At 46.4% G+C, this 22696-nt stretch overlaps 1 protein-coding gene across 2 annotated transcripts in view; it reads right to left on the reverse strand.

Annotated features, from left to right (window-relative positions):
- The window catches only part of LOC131688944 (leucine-rich repeat serine/threonine-protein kinase 1), a 38720-nt gene that overhangs the window by 8827 nt on the left and 7197 nt on the right, over positions 1-22696 (reverse strand). The window contains exons 2-8 of one of the 2 annotated variants that reach the window (XM_058973593.1): positions 21091-21285; positions 20856-21021; positions 9512-9671; positions 9166-9447; positions 8539-9030; positions 5541-8477; positions 5358-5481 (exon numbers count right to left, since the gene is read on the reverse strand). In XM_058973593.1, the coding sequence (XP_058829576.1) occupies positions 5358-5481; positions 5541-8477; positions 8539-9030; positions 9166-9447; positions 9512-9671; positions 20856-21021; positions 21091-21285 (4356 nt within the window). Of the gene's footprint in view, positions 1-5357; positions 5482-5540; positions 8478-8538; positions 9031-9165; positions 9448-9511; positions 9672-19206; positions 19520-20855; positions 21022-21090; positions 21286-22696 lie in introns of those variants that run through there. The other variant, XM_058973603.1, reaches the window with a different exon arrangement.

A 22696-nucleotide genomic window follows, 5' to 3' on the forward strand; every position in this document is an offset into this window, starting at 1 on the left:
TTCGGTCGGTGTACTAGGCAACAACTTGTAGGAAGTTCGGATGGATCCATGTTATAGGGGTGGAGGGAGCAGGATATAGTTGATTCCGCCCAGTAATTTCTACGGCGTAGTTGAAGCGACTGTCAATCAGCGCTTTGCTGATAATTAATACCAGGTTGCGGTCACATTTTAAGTTTCTGACGCATACAGTCTGGACCAGCCTGGCACATTTTCCTTTCAGCTATTTGAGATAGTTTTGTTTTTCTATGGTGGCCGACAAAAAAGTGAGAGTAGAAACTTTTTTGAGGGGAGATCCGGAAGCTTACCGATGACATCCATTTGGACACGGCGTTCACTGTCGTTTGTAGCTCCGATCCGCGCATAGGTTGACTTCATTCTTGTATTTGGTCGGGTGAGAAAGATACGGAGGTGGCCTTGAGTATGATTTTCTTGACTTGGAACTCCGGTGGGAGGGATACTGTTCGGTTGAGTGGTGCATCGTCTCTGTTAGCTCGTCTGAAGAGTATTCCTCGAGGGGGTCGAAGCTGTGCAGGAAGAATTTTTCGAAGTTGTTCCAGTCGACCATTTTGTATATCCACCAAGGAGTTGGACCATAAGGTAAGATCGGTCGACGATTGAACGGATCCCCTACTGAAGGTCTGGTTTTTGTCGTTAAAATGACTCGCCCTCGTTCGCTTTGAGGATTCCGTGTAGGAAAAGATCGCTCATTAGTTAGAGAATGACCGCCAGGACTGATTCCTGGGGTACTCCGTTGTCCTCGGTGTAAAGTTCGGACTCGCTGCCCCCAATTCCGACTCTAAACTTTCTTTTTTGTAGGAATAGTTGAAAATATGTCTGAGGTTGTTTTCTATACCCAAGCGGTCGAGCTGCGGCAGTACTCCTTCCTGCCATACGATGTTGTAGGCTTTGTCTATGTCGAGCGCGGCACCATCAACCTTTGTTTTCCTGGCCTAGATTTTCCCCCAGGTATGCCAAGTAAGCTCTGATGCCCTTCGCCTTCCGGAAGGCGTGCTGCCTGCTCTCCAACAGCTGGCACTGTTCGCGGGTTGCGATGAGCCTCGGTTCACCATTCATTCAAGCGTTTTCCTCATGCAGGGTAGGAGGCTAATAGGTCGGTAGTCCTTGCGTCTTTTTTGGGATCAGAATAAGTGCCGTTTGCTACGATTCCGGGAGAGCCTCGTCCTTCCATAACCAGTTGTAGCTTTGGAAGAGTGTTTTCTTACCTTGAGGTGGAAGGTTTTTAGGAGCGGGTGTTACCGTTTAAGGGGTCGCTGCTGTTCTCAGCCCACGAGGATGGTCGTTGCAGTTCCTGAAGAGAACCTGGTTAAGCCCCAACGCCTGCTATGGACGTCCCGGGTGGGCACGGAAGGCTTCATTTGGTCCTCGCGTCGTGTTTAGTTGTGGAAGTATTTTCGGACCTGGATGATTGATTTTGGAAGGTTATGGTCGCAACAACAAAGAAAAAAAAGGTTATGGACAGATATATTCCTACTCACAATTTAGTTTTCACTTTACATTACGTGTCCGGCGGGGTGGCGGCGGTTTCGATGATAGCTTTCTCTGAGGATGACCTTAGCGAATCTCGTCGGTGTGATAGACAATTCAACCATGCAGTGGTCGGTGGTCAATCCAGTGGCAAGATTCCTATTGTTGTATGGTCGTTCTTCGCAGATGAATCGTCGAATCGCACGGATTTGCGGGTTCACGGACGGTCGTCCTTAACTTTTAGAAGGTGGAGCGAATACCGGTTAAATACCTGGAGCCCGCGACAACGCCCTGATATCCAGTTCGTACCAGTTCGAAAACTGATCAGGACAAGACAGGCCCGTTTTGACTGGTTCGGCGATCTAGGATACAACAACCGGCCAGGGCCATTACAGCCGGTTTCACCGTCTCAGACTTTGGTATAATGACTTCTACTTAACTTCTTGCTTCCACGGCCGAAACCTCAAGGCCTAGAGTCTCTCGATCATGATCACACGAACCATATCATTCCAGCTTCCAGCCGTTCCGCGATCATCTGATTCGCCTCACTGCATCCAACCACCATCACGCTTAACTTTCTCCCAAGACGTTGTTCATCATCCATTGGCGACGATTTGGATTTGTAAATAGCCAGCTGCTGCCGCCGATGTAATACTGATTTCCAATACTAGGTAGAGCCGCTGTCCGGTATTCTCGACGTAGGCTCTGATGGCATATCTATTTACCTCTTTTGATGGATTTAACAACGACAATTTTAAATTTAAAGTTGGACGAGTCCCGTGGATGCAGAATTCAGTCACAGTCTGAGAGAATCCCTGGATGATGCCTTCTGCCGGGACTTCTTCAACCAGCGCCTTTCTTGATTTGTAGCCTTGGGCGGCTGGGCCGCTATAAGCGTCGACCTTTCCCCGGATATTACAGTGCCTGGGCATCTATTAGTGGTGGCTGTGTTCGCAGGTTTCCTAGATAGGGTTAGGACAATAGTGGCGGCTTTTGTAATCTCGAATTTGTTGTCTCTTTAGGAGACGTCGGTGTATAAACGGGAAAAATTCGGGAAGCGGCGTTCCAAGAATTGGCGATAGGCTGTTTGGGCGACTTCTAGGGTCCCTCTTGCCTCCGAATCGTCTGAAATAGAAATGTACCGATATAGGGTGTCCTGGCGTTCCAGGGACGGGGACATATTCGATGCAAGTGTGCGAGTGGTTGTAGAGTCTCGCGAATTCATCGTGAATGACTTGAGGCTGTTTTTTCGAGGATGCTTAACGCCCCCGAAAGGGTACTGGGGAAATTGTCCCCAAGAAGGAGTATACACTAATTTCGACGTAGGCGCTTTCGGTTGTGATATAGGAGGGCAGGATAAGAGTGATTCATTCGCTGTTCCGCCCGATGATTTCTATGCCGTAGCAGATGCGACTGTGAATCAGCGCTTTACTGATTGTTAATGTCATATTGTGGTTGCATTTTGGGTGCCGGACGCATATATTCCGAACCAGCCTTTTCCAGTTGGCGTATTCTTGTTTTAGCTTGAAGAAGTGAACGATAAATGTTGTTTTGTGGTGCTGTCGAGGATCTTGTGTTCCTTGATATGGAAGATGGTCGGTTTGTTATTGTTGTCCACTTGGTAACGGCGTTTACTGCCACTTGTAGTTTGATCCGTATCGGGTCTTTGGTTTTTCCGGTTACGACGAGCCAAATTTCGTCGGCGTAGACAAAAATGTGGTCCTCCTCAGATAAGCTGGTGGTAGAGATACTTGATTCGGAAGAGAGTGACCGTCAAAACCGATCCATGGGGTACTTCGTTCTCCTTGGTGTAGAATTTGGACTCCCTGCCACCGATTCCGACTTTAAACTTTCTGTTTTGCAGGAAGCGTTGCAAATATAGTCCAAGGTTGTCTTGTATTCCCCAGCGGTTGAGCTATCGGAGCACTCCTTCTTACCACACGGTATTGTTGGTTTTGTCTATGTCGAGTGTAGCGACGTCAACATGTAAACCATATCCTAGGATTTCCGTAAGGGGTACCAAGTAAGCTTCGGTGCGGCTCTCCTTCCGGAAGCCGTGTTGCCTACTGTCCTGCAGTTGACGCTGTTCGAAGGACCTTGTGAGTCGTCAGTTAATCATCCGTTCAAACGTTTTCCCCATGCAGGGTAGGAGGACAATAGGTCAGAAGTCTTTGGGTGTTCGGGTCCCTTACGTCATTTTTGGGATCGGAATAAAGAGGACTGTTTACCACGATTCCGGAAGAGGCCCGCCCTTTAACATCCGGTTGTAGCTTTGGAGGAGTGCTTTCTTGCCTTGAGGTGGCAGGTTCTTTAAGGTAGCCTACATTGTTCATACCAGTAGATTCGTCGACGAGCTTCGACCCGGAGCAGGATTGATTCCATTCCTGTGGTGGGTCGGGTGAGACGCGGTGGCCTCGACTATGATTTTCTTGACCTGGAACTCCGTTGGAAGGGTTGCTGATAGGGGTGAGAAATGACATCCTAGCTCTTTGGTGATCTCGTGCGGGTTGGTGCTTGTGTCGATTTCTAGGGAGAATTCGTTATTCCACCTTTTCCCTCTGTGTGCGTTAATCCTTCTTCATATCTGGACCCCGTCCAGAAATTTGCTCCAACTAGCCGATTTTTCTTCGTCGACCGCTTTCCTTGTGGTGTCGCAGAGTTGGCGAAACGGATTGCGTCTCGTTGTACAGAGCTGGCTGTCGACCGTCGTTTTCCGAAGCGTTCGGAGAGCTTGCCAGCGGTTTTTGACTGCTTTGGCAACTTCTGTACACTGCCAATGGACTGCTCTCTTAAGGGGATGGGGATCCTCTGGTTCTGGGGAGACTGGACTCGGCTGAGTGGTGTATCGGCGCTCCGTTAGCTCGTCTGGAGGGTACTCCTTGTGTGGGTCGAAACTCTGCAGAAAAGATTCTTCGAAGTTGTTCCAGTCGATCTCTTTATATATCCAGTAGCGACGGCGGGACATTGCCGGAGGGGTTGGAGTTATGGGTTTCCAGAATGGGATAGTGGTCATTTCGGCATGGGTCCTCTAGCACGGTAAGGTCGACTGATGATTGACCAGGTCCTCTACTGAAGGTTGGATTTCTGTCGTTGAACATGACTACTCCGTTGTCTTCGATCGCTTTGAGGATATCGTTTTCACGGCGTCGTGCCCTTCAGGCGGGGCCGGGATTTGACGAATCAGTAGGTCTACTTTCTTCCCGACCTCCCTAACACCCTGCTGTATAGATAATATATAGATACCACGGTGGAGATGGTGGCAATTCGGATCCTCCTCGCATTTGCTAGTAGTTCCGTGAATGCTTTCTCCGAGGAAATCTGCTCGGATTGCCAGTCCGATTGCTTAGTAAATACTACCTCCGTAGTTCCCAATCATAGCGATTCCCGATGGCCAGAGAGATGGGGATGTGCCGGTAGATGATGACCTGGAGGTCATCTTGGTTTTGTCTAAGCCCGTTAGTGTTCATTTGCAGTTCCAGTGGGCTGCAGTTGCAGTGGGTTCGAGTGGCGAACTGCATGCGGGCTGGCAGAATTTAGAAATTTGCGGTCGGAATACATTGAAATGGCCGTTCAATTTAAAATGTTTTGTTTTTGTACACAATCAGTTGATAAAATTGGGAGCATCAGTAAATTGGTCCCAGAGATATCGTGATCGCTGTGAAAGAGCTTTTCAAAAAATACAATTCCGAGATAATCGAGTTTAACGGTCCGTACAGCGAGGCAAGGGTCTCGCATATCGAATGTTGCGCGTCTTAAGATGTTCAATAAGCAGCGGTCCACGAATAAGTATAGCTCAAGTTGTACTGCTCCAAGCTTGATTGAAGAGAACTTTCTGAATTGCACCTACAAAATCAGTTTGAAAGAAAACTTACCTTCACTGTGACCACCCTCTCCGCTGTACTGTCCTCTTCAATAGGGAGCAACGATGGAATGAGTAACGTTCGAGCATCCCACGAAAGCGCAACCTCAAACTTATTCAGTAAGCTTACAATGTAGCTGTAAAACAAAATCAAATTTGAACAAATTCCAACCACTTTTAAACTACCCATACTCACCCTCGGTTATCACTCGTTCCCAAACAGGAACTCTTAAAAACATGCTGCAAATCATCCATCTTCATAACGCCCGTCCTAGCGAACGGATTAATCTCCCGAACGGTGACGACATGTGCCAGCATATCACACAGCCACTGCGGATCCAGAAAGTACAAATCCCTCAACGTCGCATCGTCATAATGCAGTACAACCCCATTGTCGTGCAGAAACATGGTAGCCTGATTCAACTCGGACCAATCCCGAAAACCCTTGAAACCCCGTAGTTGCATTTCCTGCGTCACCATCTGCCGATACCGTTCGGCATCCAGAACCGGATCGGCCCCAAACTGTTTTAGTGAAGAAGAAATTGTTCCCACAACATCCTCCAACGCCAGATAACTCGCCGGAACTCGTTGATACAGCAAAGGTTCCTTGCAACCCGGCGGCCGAAGCGAAAAAGCCGTGTCGTAAATCAAATTCGCCAGCAACTTTATATTATGCCCAGTTCTGCAGCTCACTTCGATCGAATCCAGCACCCTCGGCAGTCCAATCTTCTCCGCATCCGATACCGCTATGAATCGATCTCGGATAACCTGCTGCAGTTCTTCCGCTTTCTTCGCAGGTAACGTTTCTCCAACAGCATCGTAGTGCGTTCCAACAATAACCACCGGAGAATTCGGTGCCCTTGCCTGAATATTACCCAACCACTGCAGAACCTCAGCCAAACCCTTCCGACCGTCGATAATCCGCCACAGCACCAAATACAGACTCCTCTTGGACAGAAAATACTGATGCGTTGCATAGTACTCCTTCTGTCCACCAAAGTCCCACGTCCTAAACACCACCGGTCCGTGCGTCGAATGTCCCCGAATCTTCTTCTCGCAAACCCAATCGCCAATGTCAACCCCAACCGTGGACATATTTATCCCCCGGCTAGTTTTCGTGTTGATATTTTTATGACCCATCCGTTTAGCCCAGTGATCGACCTGCTTCTTATTCCTCGTCGGACCCTCATTCCTCAACTGATCCAGCAAACTGGTTTTCCCAATTCCCTGCACTCCGACCACCATCAGCTTCATCCTCGCGTATGGTCGTGCATCCTCATAAACCGACTTCAAATACCCAATAATATCCATCGTTTTGTACTTCTTGCTGTCGATCATCGACCGCAGTGGATCCTGTAGGGAACAACCGCGTGTGTTAAGATTCCACAACCTGGACAGTAGTCCCATATGTGGCGGAAGTTCCGTCACGTCCATATTCCCACTAATATTCAACACGCTTAAATTCGTCAACTCGTGAATCGACGGTGGAATCTCTTTAAGCGAATTGTTGCTAATATCCAACATCGACAGGTTAGGGAAGATCAACCGGGACTTTGCTACTCCAATTAAACTCCACTCGGCGTCCTCGGATTCTCCCAGGGTTGTCACATCATCCGTCGATAACTGTATTCTAGTCAAAGAGTTATCCGCCAGAACCAGCGTCCGCAGGGACTCCAACCGTAGGTGCCTCCGATGGACGCAAACACTTTTCAGCACCGCGGTCCTCAACGAAGTTATGTTATTAGAACTGGTAGATGATTTAATAACGGTAACCTCGTTCGAATAGGGAGTTCCCGAACTCCCACTACTGCTAGCCACCGAATTTTTCGAGGAATTTTTCTTCGGTTCCTGTGGATTGTAGCACATCAGATGCGGATCGGAGGCAGCTATTCTTGGCAAACTAGGCCAGCAGCTAATTTCGTTGTGACCGAGATCTAGCTGCTTGAGCGAAGCCGGGTAACTGGTGACGTGTCCCATCGAGCGAAGGCTGTTGTAGGACATGTTGAGTCGGGTCAAATTCACAGCCAGACAGGGCAGAGCTAGTGGAATGCTGGTGAACAGATTGTTGGCAAGATTCAGACTACTAAGCTGGGAGACGGTGTGATCGTTTTTGGAATCCGGGAGGCGCAGTTCCTGATCGGTAACTTCGAGCGATTTGGACCAGATGTGGTGTTTAACAATTTCCAAACTAGCGACGTTACGGTTGCGGGTCAGAGAATCAATGTTGTCTTCGTAGGAGTATGCGTGAAAGAGGCATGCTTCGGTTACGGGTGAGGGTGGTTCGGTTGCGTCGGCAGCGATTTCCGCGATGTTTGGAAGCGAGGGGAGATCTTTCAGGAAATTGAAGGCGATGTTGAACTCTTTCAGCTTTGGGGATTTCCATAGTTCGAAGGGGAGCTCCTGAAGTTTGTTGTTCGAAACATCTAGGATTGTGAGGTTGGGAAGGAGGAAAATTCGAGGTGGAATGCATTCGAGACGGTTATCCTGGAGGTAGAGTTCCTCCAGGACCGGGCAGTTGTACTCGATTTGAGCTAATTTAGGGGGATGACGTTTTTGTTGTTGATGCGATGGGTCGATCTCTTCCGGAAGCGGGAGGTGTTCTAAAACATTTTGAGCTGCGTTGAGATAGCGCAGACTTCCGAGGGCGAAGATTTCCGCTGGGAGTTTGGATAAACAATTGTGCGAGATGTCGATGCGTGTTAACGCTCCGAGCGCTAGTTTGTGGCATCGAGGGTGACCTTTAAGCTTTGGATTACACTGCAGAACGGCTTCACTAAGCCAGGACATTTTGATAGCCGACAGGCGACAATTGTTACTGTGCCAGTTGATCATTGTTGCAGTGCTGGGAAAGAGTGAACTATAGGTGAAACTTCCCACCAAGGGCAGTGAGCTGTATTCAGCTTCTTGGGTCAGGGCTTTTTTATTGATTTTGTAATCCGGATCTGCGTGAGCTTTGATGGATAGCAACCGGCAAATTATTTGTTCGTCGGAGTTCTGGATAGCGATGCTGAGAGCGATGGACTGATCATCTTTGGCGCCGTACTTGAGTAGCAGATCAACCATAGCAAGAGACTTTTGGCGGGTAGCTTCCGCCAAAGGAACATTAGAGAAGCCATAGATTTCATCTGACATTCTGGAAGACAAGAAAAAATAGTTCAATCGGTTTTATCCAACATTCCAATTAAGCTACTAACTTTGGATCATTTTGATCATCCACCGCACGAGCGATCACGTTAGGATCGGCACCATTCTGCAACAGCAGAGTTACCACGTCAAGAAAGCCTCCCCGAACAGCCGCAAGTAGGGCCGTCTCTCGGGCAGCACCGCATAGAATGTTCAGATCAAATGGACACCTCATTTCCACATTCTCATCCTTTTCATCGCCGTTATCCCGACCCAAACTTAACCGAGACATGATCGATTGAATGCCGAAGGAAATTCTTCGAGTAGCAGGACTCAACGGATTAGCCGATGGACTGAGGGCATCCGTACCACGGACTGGCTCTTCCGATTCATCTTCACCATCGCCCAGCGTATGACGTACACAGCGAACCTTCCAGTTCAGAAGCATCTCCACCAGCTGACGATTGCCAAGCAGGCAACTCACGTACAAAGCCGTTTGCCCGGTCACATCCTGAGTGTTAGGATCGAAAGCGAGGCGCCACTCGAGCTCGCCACTAGGATTCCTGCAAGAAGAGTCTTTATTTTTACAGGGTTAGAGTTTTACGAGTGTTATTCATTGGGATGGGAATGAATGAAGGAACAAAGCAACGAAATTGATTATGAAAACCCAATTCTAGGTGTGATAACAACTCCTGTACCTGTACGAGCTAATCAACTCCTCCGGGTACGAATGTTTTATTAACAGTTCCACCACCGGGCAGTGTCCATTGATACAAGCCGCGTGGAACGGTAACCATCTTTCCACGGTGAGAAGCTGTACCAATTCCGGAAACCGCTGCAGCAACATAGCCGCAACCTTCGTGTGTCCATTGTGCACCGCCGTGTAGAGCGGTGAATATTTTGTTACGGCATGTGCCCTTCCATCGGCTCCGGCATTCAACAACAGCTGCACCACCTTTTCCGATCCATTCTGGGAAGCCCTGCGAACAAAAAAAAAATTGCCGCATGAAAACAAACATCAATCAAAACAATCGGAAGACCTACATGAAAAGTAGCGTATTTGCACCGCCCGGGGCCATGTTTACAAGTATCTCCCGCTCGGGGCCGATGTTGTCCAGCAGTAGCTGAACCAGGGTCTCATCCGAACTGGTTACCGCTTCGCGGAGGCTTTTGTGCTTCTGGGCCCGGATCTGTTCGCGGGTGTCTGCAAAACAAGAACAAAAAATGTTAATCGTAGTAAGCTTTGACGTGAGCGGAAGCATCAGTAAAATAAAATAAACTGTCACTCAACATACTACAGTACTCTTAATCGCATGAAATTCTTTTTAATTTTACAAACGCCATTGCCTGAAATTTTCCGAACCGTTGCCTGTTCTCAAATTTGGAATGCCGAGTATTTTCATCTTCGGGGAATACCTCAGCGTCAACAATTCAGTGAACCCCTTTGTTATGGTTTATTATTATTAAGGGTTTTAACCCAATTGGTCATTCGCCCAAGAAGATTGTAGTGTTGGACAATTTTAAAGTGCATTAGCTGTTGCGTGGTGAGTCACTGAAGGGCTGTGGGTTTTAAAATTACTTGTTCCCTCGCCTTCGGTATCGGTCGAAGTATCTATGTCCGATGATGAGCTACACTGGTGGTCCGTGGACAACCTTCGAAGCACCGGAGCGAGGTTTTTAGCAAGGTTCAAAAAGCTTCAAAAGCCTGGCCTGTAGTGAATTGGCACTGTGTGGAACTCACGACACACTTTTCTGCCTAACCACTAAAACACTGTTTACTCTTTTTTCGTCCTTCTTCCCTACGGAACTACGTCGAGATATTACTTCGTGGGCTTTCGTCGCACCTCTTTCTTCTATGACATGAGCCACTGTTTTCGTGAAACTTTCAGCTTCTAGCCTTATCACAATCTACTCGGATATTCCCCGGCGGTGAACTCACTCTACTCCGACTGAGAGTTCCCCGACGGATGAATTTCTCCCGACACTGATACCCGCTTCCTTGAACCGATTAGCTTCTAGCTTTATCGAGATCTATTCGGTTATTATCCGGTGGGTAAACTACCCTACTCCGACTAAGAGTTCCCTAGCAGCGGAATTTCTCTCGGTAACGATATCTGTTTCGTGAGCCAATTGGCTCCCATTTTTGTCACGATAAAGTCGGATAGTTCATGGCGGTGAATCTATCCTCCTGTGATTTCCCAACGTTAGATTCATCCAGATACCGATGTTCGTTTCTGTGAGCCATTTAGCTCCCCGCTTCGTCCCGATCTAGTCCGCGGCGGAGGACCTAGCATACTCAACGAACCAGCTAGTAGGTGCTGAAGCCTGTCCAGCGATTCCGGGTTTCCGGTTCACAGGCGCCCCAATGACCCACTGCTAGCTATTCGACGCGATCTACTTGCTCTAATCGCCGGCAGTGGATCTAGTTCACCCACGAGCTACCCGGTAGGGTGTCGAGGTCAGACCGGAGCGGGTGAGATGAAGGGTCCGTGGCAGTTTCTGCGGTTTATGGAGGAGCTCGGCACCCTTCAAGAATGAGATAACTGTCTCCTCACTTATCGGGTCATTAGCCAGAATGTCTCGGTTTGAGGACGGTAGTTGGTGGAGTGAGTGAGTTATGTCGGTGTGTCCAATCCGTAGGCGGGAGAGGGCTCTCTGGTCGAGCCTGTTACCGCAGTCGGTCCACCGTGCATGATCTTCCTTGATTTCTTTTAAGTGGCTGAGTTGACTCCTCCAGCGGCTAATAAGCTGAGCAATGGTTTTTTACTTGAAGTGGGAGATTATATCCCTCAACGGTACCAATTTGGTAAGTAATCTTCTGGACTGTCACCGCGTGCTACCAATGAGTCCGCTTCCTCATTTTTGCTAAATTTTGCTATGATCAAGCCTCCAGCATACCGTGGTTAACGAATCCCAGGTGTTCTCTATAGCTTGTATGTAAGGGTGACGTAAAGTTTCCGTTTCCAGGGCGGATATGATCGACAAAGAATCGGACAGAATGATGGTCGGTGTTCCCTGTGGTCTCCTTGCAATCGCGAGACTGATGACAGCAGCTTCTGCAGAAAAACGCAGACTCCCACTCCAACTCGTTCTTATAGCTTGGAAGTATCAGTGTAGATCTGGGCGTGGTTCGGGAATAGTTGGTTCATCAGCTCTAGAAATTGGCCCTGAGTGACCTCGGGGGGAGGGCTTTCTCGTAGCGATCTGAATAGGTATTCGTGCTTCTCGTGTACCAGGGTCTGTCTCGGGTTTAATGACGGCAAGCTAGTTTGTATGAGATCTGTGCCGGTGTATTCTTGGCATAGCCACCAGAAGTTCTTTCGATCAATCCCAGAGCACATTTGAGTATATAAGCGGCCGCCAATAGAAAGGGGAGAACGTCGACTTTGACAAAGGCTGCTTCGGCGCGAGTGCTCGGCAGTAGATTAGAAACTAGTCGAGTCGTTCCATAGGAGGAGAGTAAAGATCTTTATAACTTGTCCAAGTTGTGGCTCGCTATTTCCATACAGTAGAAGATTTAGCTGGAGATGAGCACCCTTCCGACGTTCAGTGCAGTTCTTCTGCTCCAGATCGTGTGCCGGGCACTGATTGTTCGGAGAAGGCGCTTTCTACTTTCGCAGCCTCGTTTGACTGTCCGGAAGTGCGCTACGAAATTGAGATGGCAGTCCACCATGATACCGAATGTTGTTAGTTCTCTGCGAAAAGGGATAAGTGCGTCTCTAAGTTTGACCGGTCTGTTATTGGTTAGGTGATAAGAATTACAACAGTACGATACTGAGCATTTGGAGGCGACTATGTTGAACCGCGCTGCTTCAGAGCATCTGCCGACGGAGTTTACTGCGGCATGGCGCTTTATCCTCCTCACAACGAAGATTATGATATCGCCAGCATAGATGCAATGAGGGAGTTTATGCTGACGCGGAATAAGGTGACGGCGAAAGTGGTTCCCTGTGGGGCACCGTTTTCTTCCAGATACGTTCCGGACTGCAAACTGCCGACTCCTACTCGTAAGACACGACTATGGAGGTAGTCCTTGATGTGGTTTCCAAGATTTCCGGTGGCTTCCCAGTGACACTAGTTACCAGAGTACCCCCTCGAAGTAGATTCTTTTGTAGGCCATGACCGCTAGGGTCTGCCGGACGATTTCTCCAAATGTTCCGAGATAGGTTGCAATCCCTCCATTCTTGCTACGGGGCTGTAGTGGTCTTATGTACTCGTTCCTCCAACGAGTCCTGATCTCTGCCACTTTCTGTAGAATAATCTGCCAAATTTTCAGTCGGTTGCGTGGGACTTCCGGAATATTGGTTTCTGGCAATTGATGAATCGATTGTTGAAAGTTAAAGTGTCCGGGTGTGAGAACTTCGCAACTGTCCAGAGAAGTAGATATTGCACAAAGAGAAGGCGAGTTTAGAAAGGTCTCGATTTTGCGTCAAAGCAGTGTACAGTTCCTCGTAAGTGTTTGACTTGTTGCGCAGGTGTGGTTTTGCACTTTTAACCGCTGCTGAATCTGTTTAGTGCACCGATAAACGCTTTATACGACAGATTACTTGCAACATCTAAACTACGATATAGCCTTTCGTCACATGCTCAAGTAAATCAAGCGGTGGGATTCCTCTGGAGGCTGCTGGATTGTCGAAATCCTGTTGGCGGCGTAATTTTGCCTGAATCCAAAAGATTCGTATTGGAAGAACTAGATGTCTCTGGCTTGGTTTGAATTTTGCTGCTTGAAAATTAAGAATAGTTCAGAATTATGATGAATTTAATATAACATATCTTCAGCACGTACCTTAGAGTGGCCTCTGCAGAGCCAGCATTTGTCAGTCCGTTTCCGGAGGCTTCCTCGTCGGAAAATTGATCGCTTTCGCGAATGATTCTTTACTGCACTATAAATGCTTCAAAATAAGGTCTGTTTGAATATAAAGTAGGTAATAAACCAATATTAATGCGTTTCGGTTTCCCGTCTCGAAAATTTCAACTTCATGGGCTTCATAATTCAAAAATAGTGAAAACGTATCACTCGCTTTCTCAGCTTCATGGAAACGCAAAATTGACTGATTTGCGATCATGAGTCGTATATCTCCAAGAGTATGCATTTGGTCCAACTAGACGAGCATGCATCGTTATGAGAATATTTAGGAAAATTGCTTTAGGAAAAGCTCAGCCTTCTCTGAAAAACAACTGATCAATGAGCTTCTACGTCTCTTTTAAATTTTATTTCCAATACATCCGGTTTCCTAATTCTTCGAATTCAGTATGATCTTCGCATGAATTATACTCAATAAAATCTGCATTGTATTGGCAATCATGAGCCGCATTTGATGCTAGACGTGCAATTTCGGTTAATTTCGTCCGCCATGTCATCATACTGCCACGTTGCATCTTGATTGCGATTGATAATAGCCTTGAGATTGTGGATCGTCATTTTACCCATGCTGATCATCAATTGCATCTTGATAGTGTTTGAAAAAACTGTCTTCGCTGCAGTGCTACACACGATCGTCACTCTGTTTACGTCAAATACTGATTTCAGCTTAGTTGCGGCTGATAATAGCTTCCCACTTATGGACTCTGTTGTCATTTTGCTCTGCTTCTTTGCTCCATACGATCGTCGCGATTTTTGCTCACGTCGAATGCCTATTACTTCTTCTATGCCTCTGCATGGTGGTCTCTTAGCGGATCGTCAGTTTGCTTATGCTGACCAATGTGTTAAACGATCGAATTATTCCAAAGCCAGCGTAACAAGTTGGCTGTCGTTTTAATTGCGTTTAAAAACACTTGTCGTGAATGTAATGTGGGAATTAAAGCGACGCGTCAAATTATGTAGTGGCCAGGAACGAGGGGTTATATTTTTCCAGTTGCAAACACGAGAATTTTGCATACACCTTTCTTCTAGATCCTAATTCGACGACTTGTATATTCTTCAAGGTCTAATTAAGTTTCACTTACTGATGGTTCGTCCGAGATACTAAAACATATTAGTTCGAATTCAATTATTTTGTTTTGTTCTTTTCTTAACCGAGAGATTCACCTTTGTTGGAAGTAACCATACTTTATATATCTGGACAGGATATGATGTTCGTTTTGTTTGTTCGACATTGGCGGACTTTTTGCACGGATTGTTTCATAAAGCTATGTTATCTCCTTCTTTTTTACAGCTGTGGTGGTCTCGCATATCTTAATGTCGTTCATTTGGTTGATCTTCGAACATTTCTAAAATTTCAGCCATTGTTTTGGTGTTGTGTTGTTCTACGTACCTTTAATGAGGGTAGTAGCCGATCACCTTTTCTGCTGCATTTTCTGAATATCTTCTGCTGTTATCAGTCCCATAGCACGATTCGCCATTAATTTTCCTCCCACGAACTAGTTGAAATCTAGAAGTCTGTTTTGAAGGTGGATAACAACACATCCGACATCTTCCTGAATGAGTCGCTGAAAATAATCATTTCCAAGGTCCGGCGGACGTTGCCACTTGGTTGCTACATCCGCCACATTTTGCTTTGTGCCAACCCGCCTCCATTTCGCGATTTCATTGGTTTACAAGATGTTGCTGACACGAAAGGTCACAAACTGCGAATATCGTCGATGATCGGATCGAACGCAGGAGAGCACGTCACCAGACTCAGTTTAAAAGAATCGTTCGTCCACCTTAAACGATGAACTATTGGTTACCATGTTCGTTAGTCGCGCTTCTGTAACTGCCGCTTGAACAGTACAGCGGCTGCCTTGCTGGAATCGTAGATACACTATGGCGGCGTAACTATCCTCACTTATTTATTTATTAACAGATTAAGGCCGAAGTGGCCTGTGCCGTATACAAAAGATTCCTCCATTCCAGTCGGTCCATGGCCGCGCGTCGCCAGCCACGCAATCTGCGAAGGGTCCGCAAATCGTCTTCCATCTGGTCATCATCGTGCTCGCTGCGGTGGATCATCGTGCTCGCTGCGCGCCACGTCTTCTTGTACCGGTCGGATTGCAATTGAGAACCGTTTTCACCGGGCTATTGTCCGACATTCTGGCTACGTGCCCGACCCACCGTAGTCGTCCGATTTTCGCGGTATGACAGATGGGCGGCTCCCCCAACAGCTGATGCAACTCATGGTTCATTCGCCGTCTCCATGTGCCGTCTTCCATCTGCACTCCATCGTAGATGGCACGCAGCACTTTCCGTTCGAAGACACCAAGTGCGCATTGGTCCTCCACGAGCATGGTCCAGGTCTCGTGCCCGTAGAGAACTACCGGTCTAATCAGCGTCTTGTAGATGGTCAACTTCGTACGACGGCGAACTCTGTTCGACCGAAGTGTCTTGCGGAGGCCAAAGTAAGCACGATTTCCTGCCACGATGCGTCTACAAATCTCTCTGCTGGTATCATTGTCGGCGGTCACCAGTGAGCCCAAGTACACGAACTCTTCAACCACCTGCCCAGTCATTGCCGACCAACTATCCTCACTAGCATTGACGAATCTGTACAACCGCACATGTTTTCGTTTGACACGAGCAGTCGGTAGCATCTTGGTACGCGTACATTCCGTATCGATGGAAGAATTTTTAATCATTGTTCCATTTCCCAAGCGTCCGTTGACCACCACATCTCCAGCAGTAGAATCTTAAGGAAGATTAACAAGTGTGACAGCAATCCCAATGGGACTAAAATGGTCATCAAGGTGCACAACACCTCTCTTGGTAGGTCAACGTTTTCCGGATAACAGATCTTCATCGTGCTTCGAAGAACGTTTGAATGTGAATGTGTCCGTTGCGGTACCCCACCACAAGCCAAGAACCTTCTCTGTAGTCAGTTTGGACCCTAGATTCAGGCTCTTCTCATTTGAAAAGCGTTGAGAGCCACTGGTGAATTCGATATCCAGTATCTCGAATCCGGCCTCAGCGTGGACGTGTCGTGTTTCACGAGCTAACTGGATCGCCTCTTCCTCCTGTAAAATAAAATATGGCTATACCCAAATCTAGGCTCCAAATTGCCCTCAAATCATAAATGATTCGAAGTGCACTCACCTGAAGGACGCTTGCAGGGGTCATCATACGATCCCGGGAATCGCTTGAGGGCTTCCTCTCCGTTGGGACCTATGACTTTGCTTTCTACTAGTCGTCCCGGTACCAATCCTATGGTTGGCCGAAAGCGTAAGACTCATTCAATTGCTTCGGCCAAATTGTATGGGAACACGCCGTTTCTCTGTAGCGGTAGACAATTTTACATCTTCTATTATCCAGCACTTGCACAAAATTGTCCGGAAGCACGCCAGTCATGCTGGCAGCCGTCAATGTGCCTCCCCACCAGGTAACAGTTCATCTGCGTCTTTTGGAGTGTCGTCGTACTCCTTTCGCTCACTAGGAAACTGAACTAGGGGCAGATCACTGCAAAAAGGACGCCGAAAATTCTTCCACAAAAATAGCTCCGACAAGCGCCGATGACGACGTAAAAAAAGAACCTCACGTACCACGCGCACTTTTTTCTTTCTTTTTTCCTTTTTTTGGCGTTTTTAGCCCACGTCCGTTCTTAGGGTGCTTACAGAGTGGCAGCGAGAAGCTGAGCTGGCGCTGATGCTGACATTAGAATGCGAGAAACCTGCTTGCTGCAAACCACAGGGATGATAGCAGAGTGAAAGCCGAGCGGATCGGCGCCGACTGCTTGCTTTTACTCTGACAGACTCCATTTGATATGCTGCAAGCAGGTTTTTCGCATCTCGCAACCTACTGTCAGTACCAGCCCCCGCTCAGCTTCTCGCCACCACTCTGTAAGCACCCTTAGTTGCCAGTCAAATGTTTGCTTGTCAAGCGAGCGTTTTTGTTCGCACACCTCCTTCTGTCGGGTATGCCGTGCACGCTTATAATAATTACCTCAATGAACCATAATTTAATTTTATACTTTAACTCAATCAGCATATTGTCTTAACCATAATGTGCAAACGTAACACTTTGTCTCCGTACTCGTTGGCATATCATCCAAAATTACATTAGCTGCCTTCGGGTACTGCCCACCGTGCTTCTCAGCGTTTTCGTTTTTGACGTATTGGGGGCAACTTGGAGAACAAGTCCCGAACGTGATCACTGGCATTACACTGGTACTGATAAGAAGGATGTTACCTGGTCCGGTCCAGGTCCTCGAATTTAATGACACGCCATTGGTTTTAGCCGCTCCATCCCAAACGATGCGCACCATCCCCGACTTGTTCGGATTGAAGACCGGAAAGATACCATATTTGGTGCCTTGCTACTGCAAATTCGGCTTCCATCAGCTTGCGATCATAACCCTATTCTAGGTAGTCTTCGATTTTCGTTCCGAGTATTGCTACCAACTCGGGATCCTTTTTAAGACGAACCGCTGTAAAGCCATAGGTTTACTTTACGGAAGTTGGAACTCATCGTACTTCCAGAATAGCCGATAAATGTAGTGTCCTTTTTCGGCTTGTTCGACAGCCTTCAACATATCTGCAGCCCGTTAGTCCTCAGGTGATGCAAGAGACTAAAATAATAATTAAATTGAAAAAAGACGTATTTTCCATGTAACATTAAAACTCAAAAAAATCTAGCGATCTCGAATTTCCGCATTTCTGACCCAATCGAACGGCACCGACTTGAGTAACACTTGCTTCCCAGAAGACGCCACCAAAAGCCTAACCGCTATTGCATTAATTCCATCGTGTTCACCTTTGTATTAAATACCCAGTACCTAGACGTCGAATGATACCTGGTTCAAATTGAAAAAGTTCAATTGAGTGTAGTCTTGTGGCTTACGAGAAGCGTCAGCAAATGGAGCGGTTTCGCGGTTGACTGCCGACTGCGCCTGCCACTACGATTGGGTTCAATGAAGCATTGCGGAATAGTGATTAGTTCCGTTTGGCAATAATATATGTATCAGACGTTCCGTTCCCTGCACCGGTAATCGATACATGTTAAAATGTGGTTGCGGATGCTTCGTTGTAAAACAACCAACGGATCGGGAGCATTTGATTGGTTTGACATTTAAAGTGTGAATATTGGTGAAGCAAATAAGAACAACAATCTTGTACTTGCTTACTTTGTTTCATTTGGATTGCAGACCATTTTTTTAATTCGAGGAAAAACTGAGAGCAATAATTAGATACTAGGACAAACCTTTTGCTCTACATTTGTACATAAACATCGTGTCTTCAAATTTGACTATGAGCAATCAACACCACAAAACTGTTCAAATTGCTTCGAAAAGACCAAAACAATCGAAGCAGTCCTTGCACTTTGAATCTTCACTGCTTTGTTCCTCGAACCAAACCAACACGTCACCTCGATTTACCATGGTAACATCTTTCGAGTTCACATTGCTCCTCTTTTTTTCCTTCTCCATATGGCAGGTGTAATTCGATTACAGCAATTTTTGCCCCCAAAGTGCTTTTGCGAGCAGCGTTAATAATTGAATCATGTGCCCGAATCGCATAGCACCAATTACCACGAATCGGACTACTGCCGCAGCATCTGCTGCAAACTACTAGTCGATGGTGGGTGCGGTAATACCGAAATACTTGCGCTCACCACATCGAATGACCTGGTCGGCTGTTGTGTCAGCAGCGATGGACGAGAAAATCAATAACCCCTTCCTCGCTGGCATTACCACTTGTTGGCAGCTTTTCCACCGTCCGTGACCAATTAAAGATGTGCACTAATTTGGTTAATTTGATCTAACCTAACCTCACAATTCGTGAGATAACAGTTCGCATACTCACGGATAGACGATTGTAAATATAAATTTTACCTGGGATTTTCCATGGTTCAATGACCTCATCCACAAAGTAGTCGCAGGCATCTAGGGCTCGCTCGGCCCCAGATTTAGGCACCTCTCGGAACTTCCAAGACATGACCAATACTAATCGCACTGAACCAGACGAGTTCCATCCATTTTTTCACTGATTCAGTAGGCCCATTTCCGACCGAACCGTGACACTAATCATAAATTAACTTGAACCTAATTTGACATCAAAGTTCTTGAACTAAATTTCTGAACGATTTCACTTCCGTCGCAACACAACCGAATCCGATCAGACAGCAAGATTGACTGTAGTGCGAACTGCGAACTACAAGCGAAAAAGAGCATCCGACCGAACACCGTCTGTCAGAGCGGCGGAATCATGCCAGGGGAAAAATCAATAATCATCATCAACACGACGATGGCGTCATGGAAACCCCCCACACCGCTTGCGCGTACCCCGACGTTACGTTTCCCACCATGCAAAACTTCGTCGGCCGCAGCCGAGCGAGCGCGTGTCTTCAGGTGCACTGCACGATGTGTCACGTGTAGCCGGATCAAAACAAAAGAAAAAAACTCGCGCTGTAAACAATGATGTTTGTTGATGTACGTGTGTGTGTGGGTGGAGGAACAGTGCGGCACGAGTGGTGCGCAGATGGTCTTTTTTCTGTTTTCTAGCCTGCTTTGTGCTGAGGGATTTTGATGATGGTTTTTGCTTTGTTCTTTTCGCAGAACACTTTATGCTGTTTTTCTATGCGCTTCAAAGTGGTGCATGCAAAGGGAGGATTTAAAGGGTGGCTGTAAAAGTAGACAACGGTGTTTGTAGGACACCGAACTTAGCCAACTGGGGATTGTCATTAGCTTACATCGCTATAGTTTAATCTCGTAAAAACATTTTTATAAATCTGTCACTCTAAAGTCGGTCATGTCCACGTTGTTTACAAACAAAATGTATCAATAGTTGGCACTCTTGCTTTAGAAAAGTTTTGCTTACAATTATTAATCAGGCTAATAGATGGTGCCATTACCTTTCATTTGAGCAATAAAAATTATTTATATTATCCGTAAAACTGAAAACAATTTGCCTGATTGCATTTCACTGGAGCTATGCTACAAGGGATAGTTCCAGTTACGGTAATAAAATTTAATGATAATAATATCGTTCAAATCTAAATAAACATATCAATTAAAACAACTTTCGACTATCTTTTCCATATTATTAATCCTACTATTGCCAATTTACTAAAAAATTTGCATTGAGCATCAAAAGATAGAAGTTGAATAGCTTTCAGAGCTGCGATTGAAGTATTCTAATCAAAACTGGTTTTTTTTTCTATTCACATCACAGCAAAATAGATTGGAAACCCTATCAATGCAATATACACATCAACAACGTACGATGTACGGCATGTGTGAACGGCACCGACGGCACCACGAGAAACGCATTTAACTTATCCCGACGGTGCGGGGACGTTCCGTTGACGTTGACGAAAGCTTATATATCGTCTGAATCGAGCTTTATCTGTTAGTGATCAAAGTAACCGGTACCTTTCCCGGCAAAACAAGCCATGGTTACCAGTTGTTTACCTTGACGATAACAAATTTCTTTCCTCTCTATCATACTGTAATAAATCACCAACCAAGAAGTTCCAACTCACCTGCCGCCTGTTTCAGCAAACCAACACAATCCTCGTGCCCGCTACGTTCAGCCAAATCCAGTGCCGTCAACCCGTTCCGATCTTTCGCTATAAAGGACGCTCCAGCATCCAACAGTTGCTGGACATTTTGCACGTGCCCGTGTTCAGCACTTAAATGGAGAGCACTCTGTGGAAGGTAATAAAAATAATAAACTACTGTTGCGTACTTGTCCATTATCGCAGTAAACCCCAGTACCTTACAATCCCCTCGTGGACCACAGATAGCATCCACACTAGCACCGGCATTGATTAGCATCGGCAGACACCGGGAGTCGGCCGTGATGGCGGCAGCATGAATCGGGGCACGTCCCCAGGAATCCAGACAATCGAGCAGATGCGCTTCTTCCTGGAGCAGATCCTCCAACAGTTCCACGTTGTCCCATAGGGCAGCCTTGAAAATAGAAAGATGCCGGTGAGTCGTTTGATCGGTGGATTTTTTTCGAAGACGAAAAAACATTGCCCATTTTAGGAACGACCCGGAGCAGGTGATTGTCGGGAGTGAACTGATTCCGCCTGTAGTGGGGATTACGTACTATGTACGATGTGGGAACGAAATATCACGTGTAGAGTTTCCTGGCTGGCAAAGGTGAGTGGAAAGACCGATTATAGAGTTTATTTGTGGAAGGGCCGGTGGGGAAGTGACTGTAAACACGCTGGGCTAACATTTGATATGGGCTGCCACAAATAAGATTACCGGGGCGGGAAGCTACACAGTAGTATTCCCTCAAATTCTGCAACGATTATCTTCGTTTTAGCAGGGTGATTTTGGTAACCTTACTTGATTCACAGATAACAGACTTGCACATTGGAACAAAAAAATATAACAACTTGACGTAAAAATTAAAATTTTAAAGAAAAGCATTTCAAAGTAGAAGTATTATAATAATTTTAGTACCAGGATGACTCCGGAGCAAGCGGAGTAAATTGTCCCTGTGTTCTCTTCTTCCCTTTTTTCTTCCTGGTAACAAAACGAAGCTAAAGGAACATTTTTTTGCTCCTACTTGCTTTGGAGGAGGAGCAAGAAGCGTCCACGGGAACAAACCTAATGTCAGTTATTTTCAATCGTCTCTTTGATCGAATCAAAGCTGTAAAATCAGTTAAACTCAGTAGTGCTCCAGGGGGCAGTATCTAATTTACCTTTGAATAAACCCGATAGTTTTTACACCATTTTAAAGCTCAGGATAGTTCTCTGTGTAAAACGAAAATAAGCTGTAGCTTCTGACACCATGTGAAAAAAACAACTTGGCAAACGACGGGGATTGGGCGTTCACTTTTATTGCGGTCAATAGAATGAAGCCCAGTCGGAGAGAGGTTCCAACGTGGTATATGTCTTGTCATTTGATACAACCGACCATGCGTCACCGACTAACGATTGGAAAAAAACCCTTGATTTTTTTTCTAGAGAATGATATAATAATGTTGGACAAGTTACAAAATAGCATGTTCTGAATATTAGCGCTTAAGAAAGTTTGCTGGACGAAGCGACAGTGAAACGAACAAGCTTTAACTTCAGCATCATTAACGGACACTGCTTACAGAAAGTTCTCGAAATTGGGCATCCAACTATCAAATAAAAGGAGCGCAGCGAACAAAACGGATCGATCAGATTGACAATATTTTGCCGGATTTTCTAGCCCTGGATGGCTGGTGGCAAACGCCCATAGGACTTGACAGGAGGCGCATTCTTAACGCAGCATAGGACATCACTGTTTTAGATTGAATGGAAAGATAAGATTGGCACGAAACAAAAATTCGGGTCAAAATTCGAGAGTTATATGAATGTAAAAAGAAACATTCGAGTC

The sequence above is a fragment of the Topomyia yanbarensis genome, chromosome 1 (genome assembly GCF_030247195.1).
Source record: "Topomyia yanbarensis strain Yona2022 chromosome 1, ASM3024719v1, whole genome shotgun sequence".
Lineage (NCBI taxonomy): Eukaryota > Metazoa > Arthropoda > Insecta > Diptera > Culicidae > Topomyia > Topomyia yanbarensis.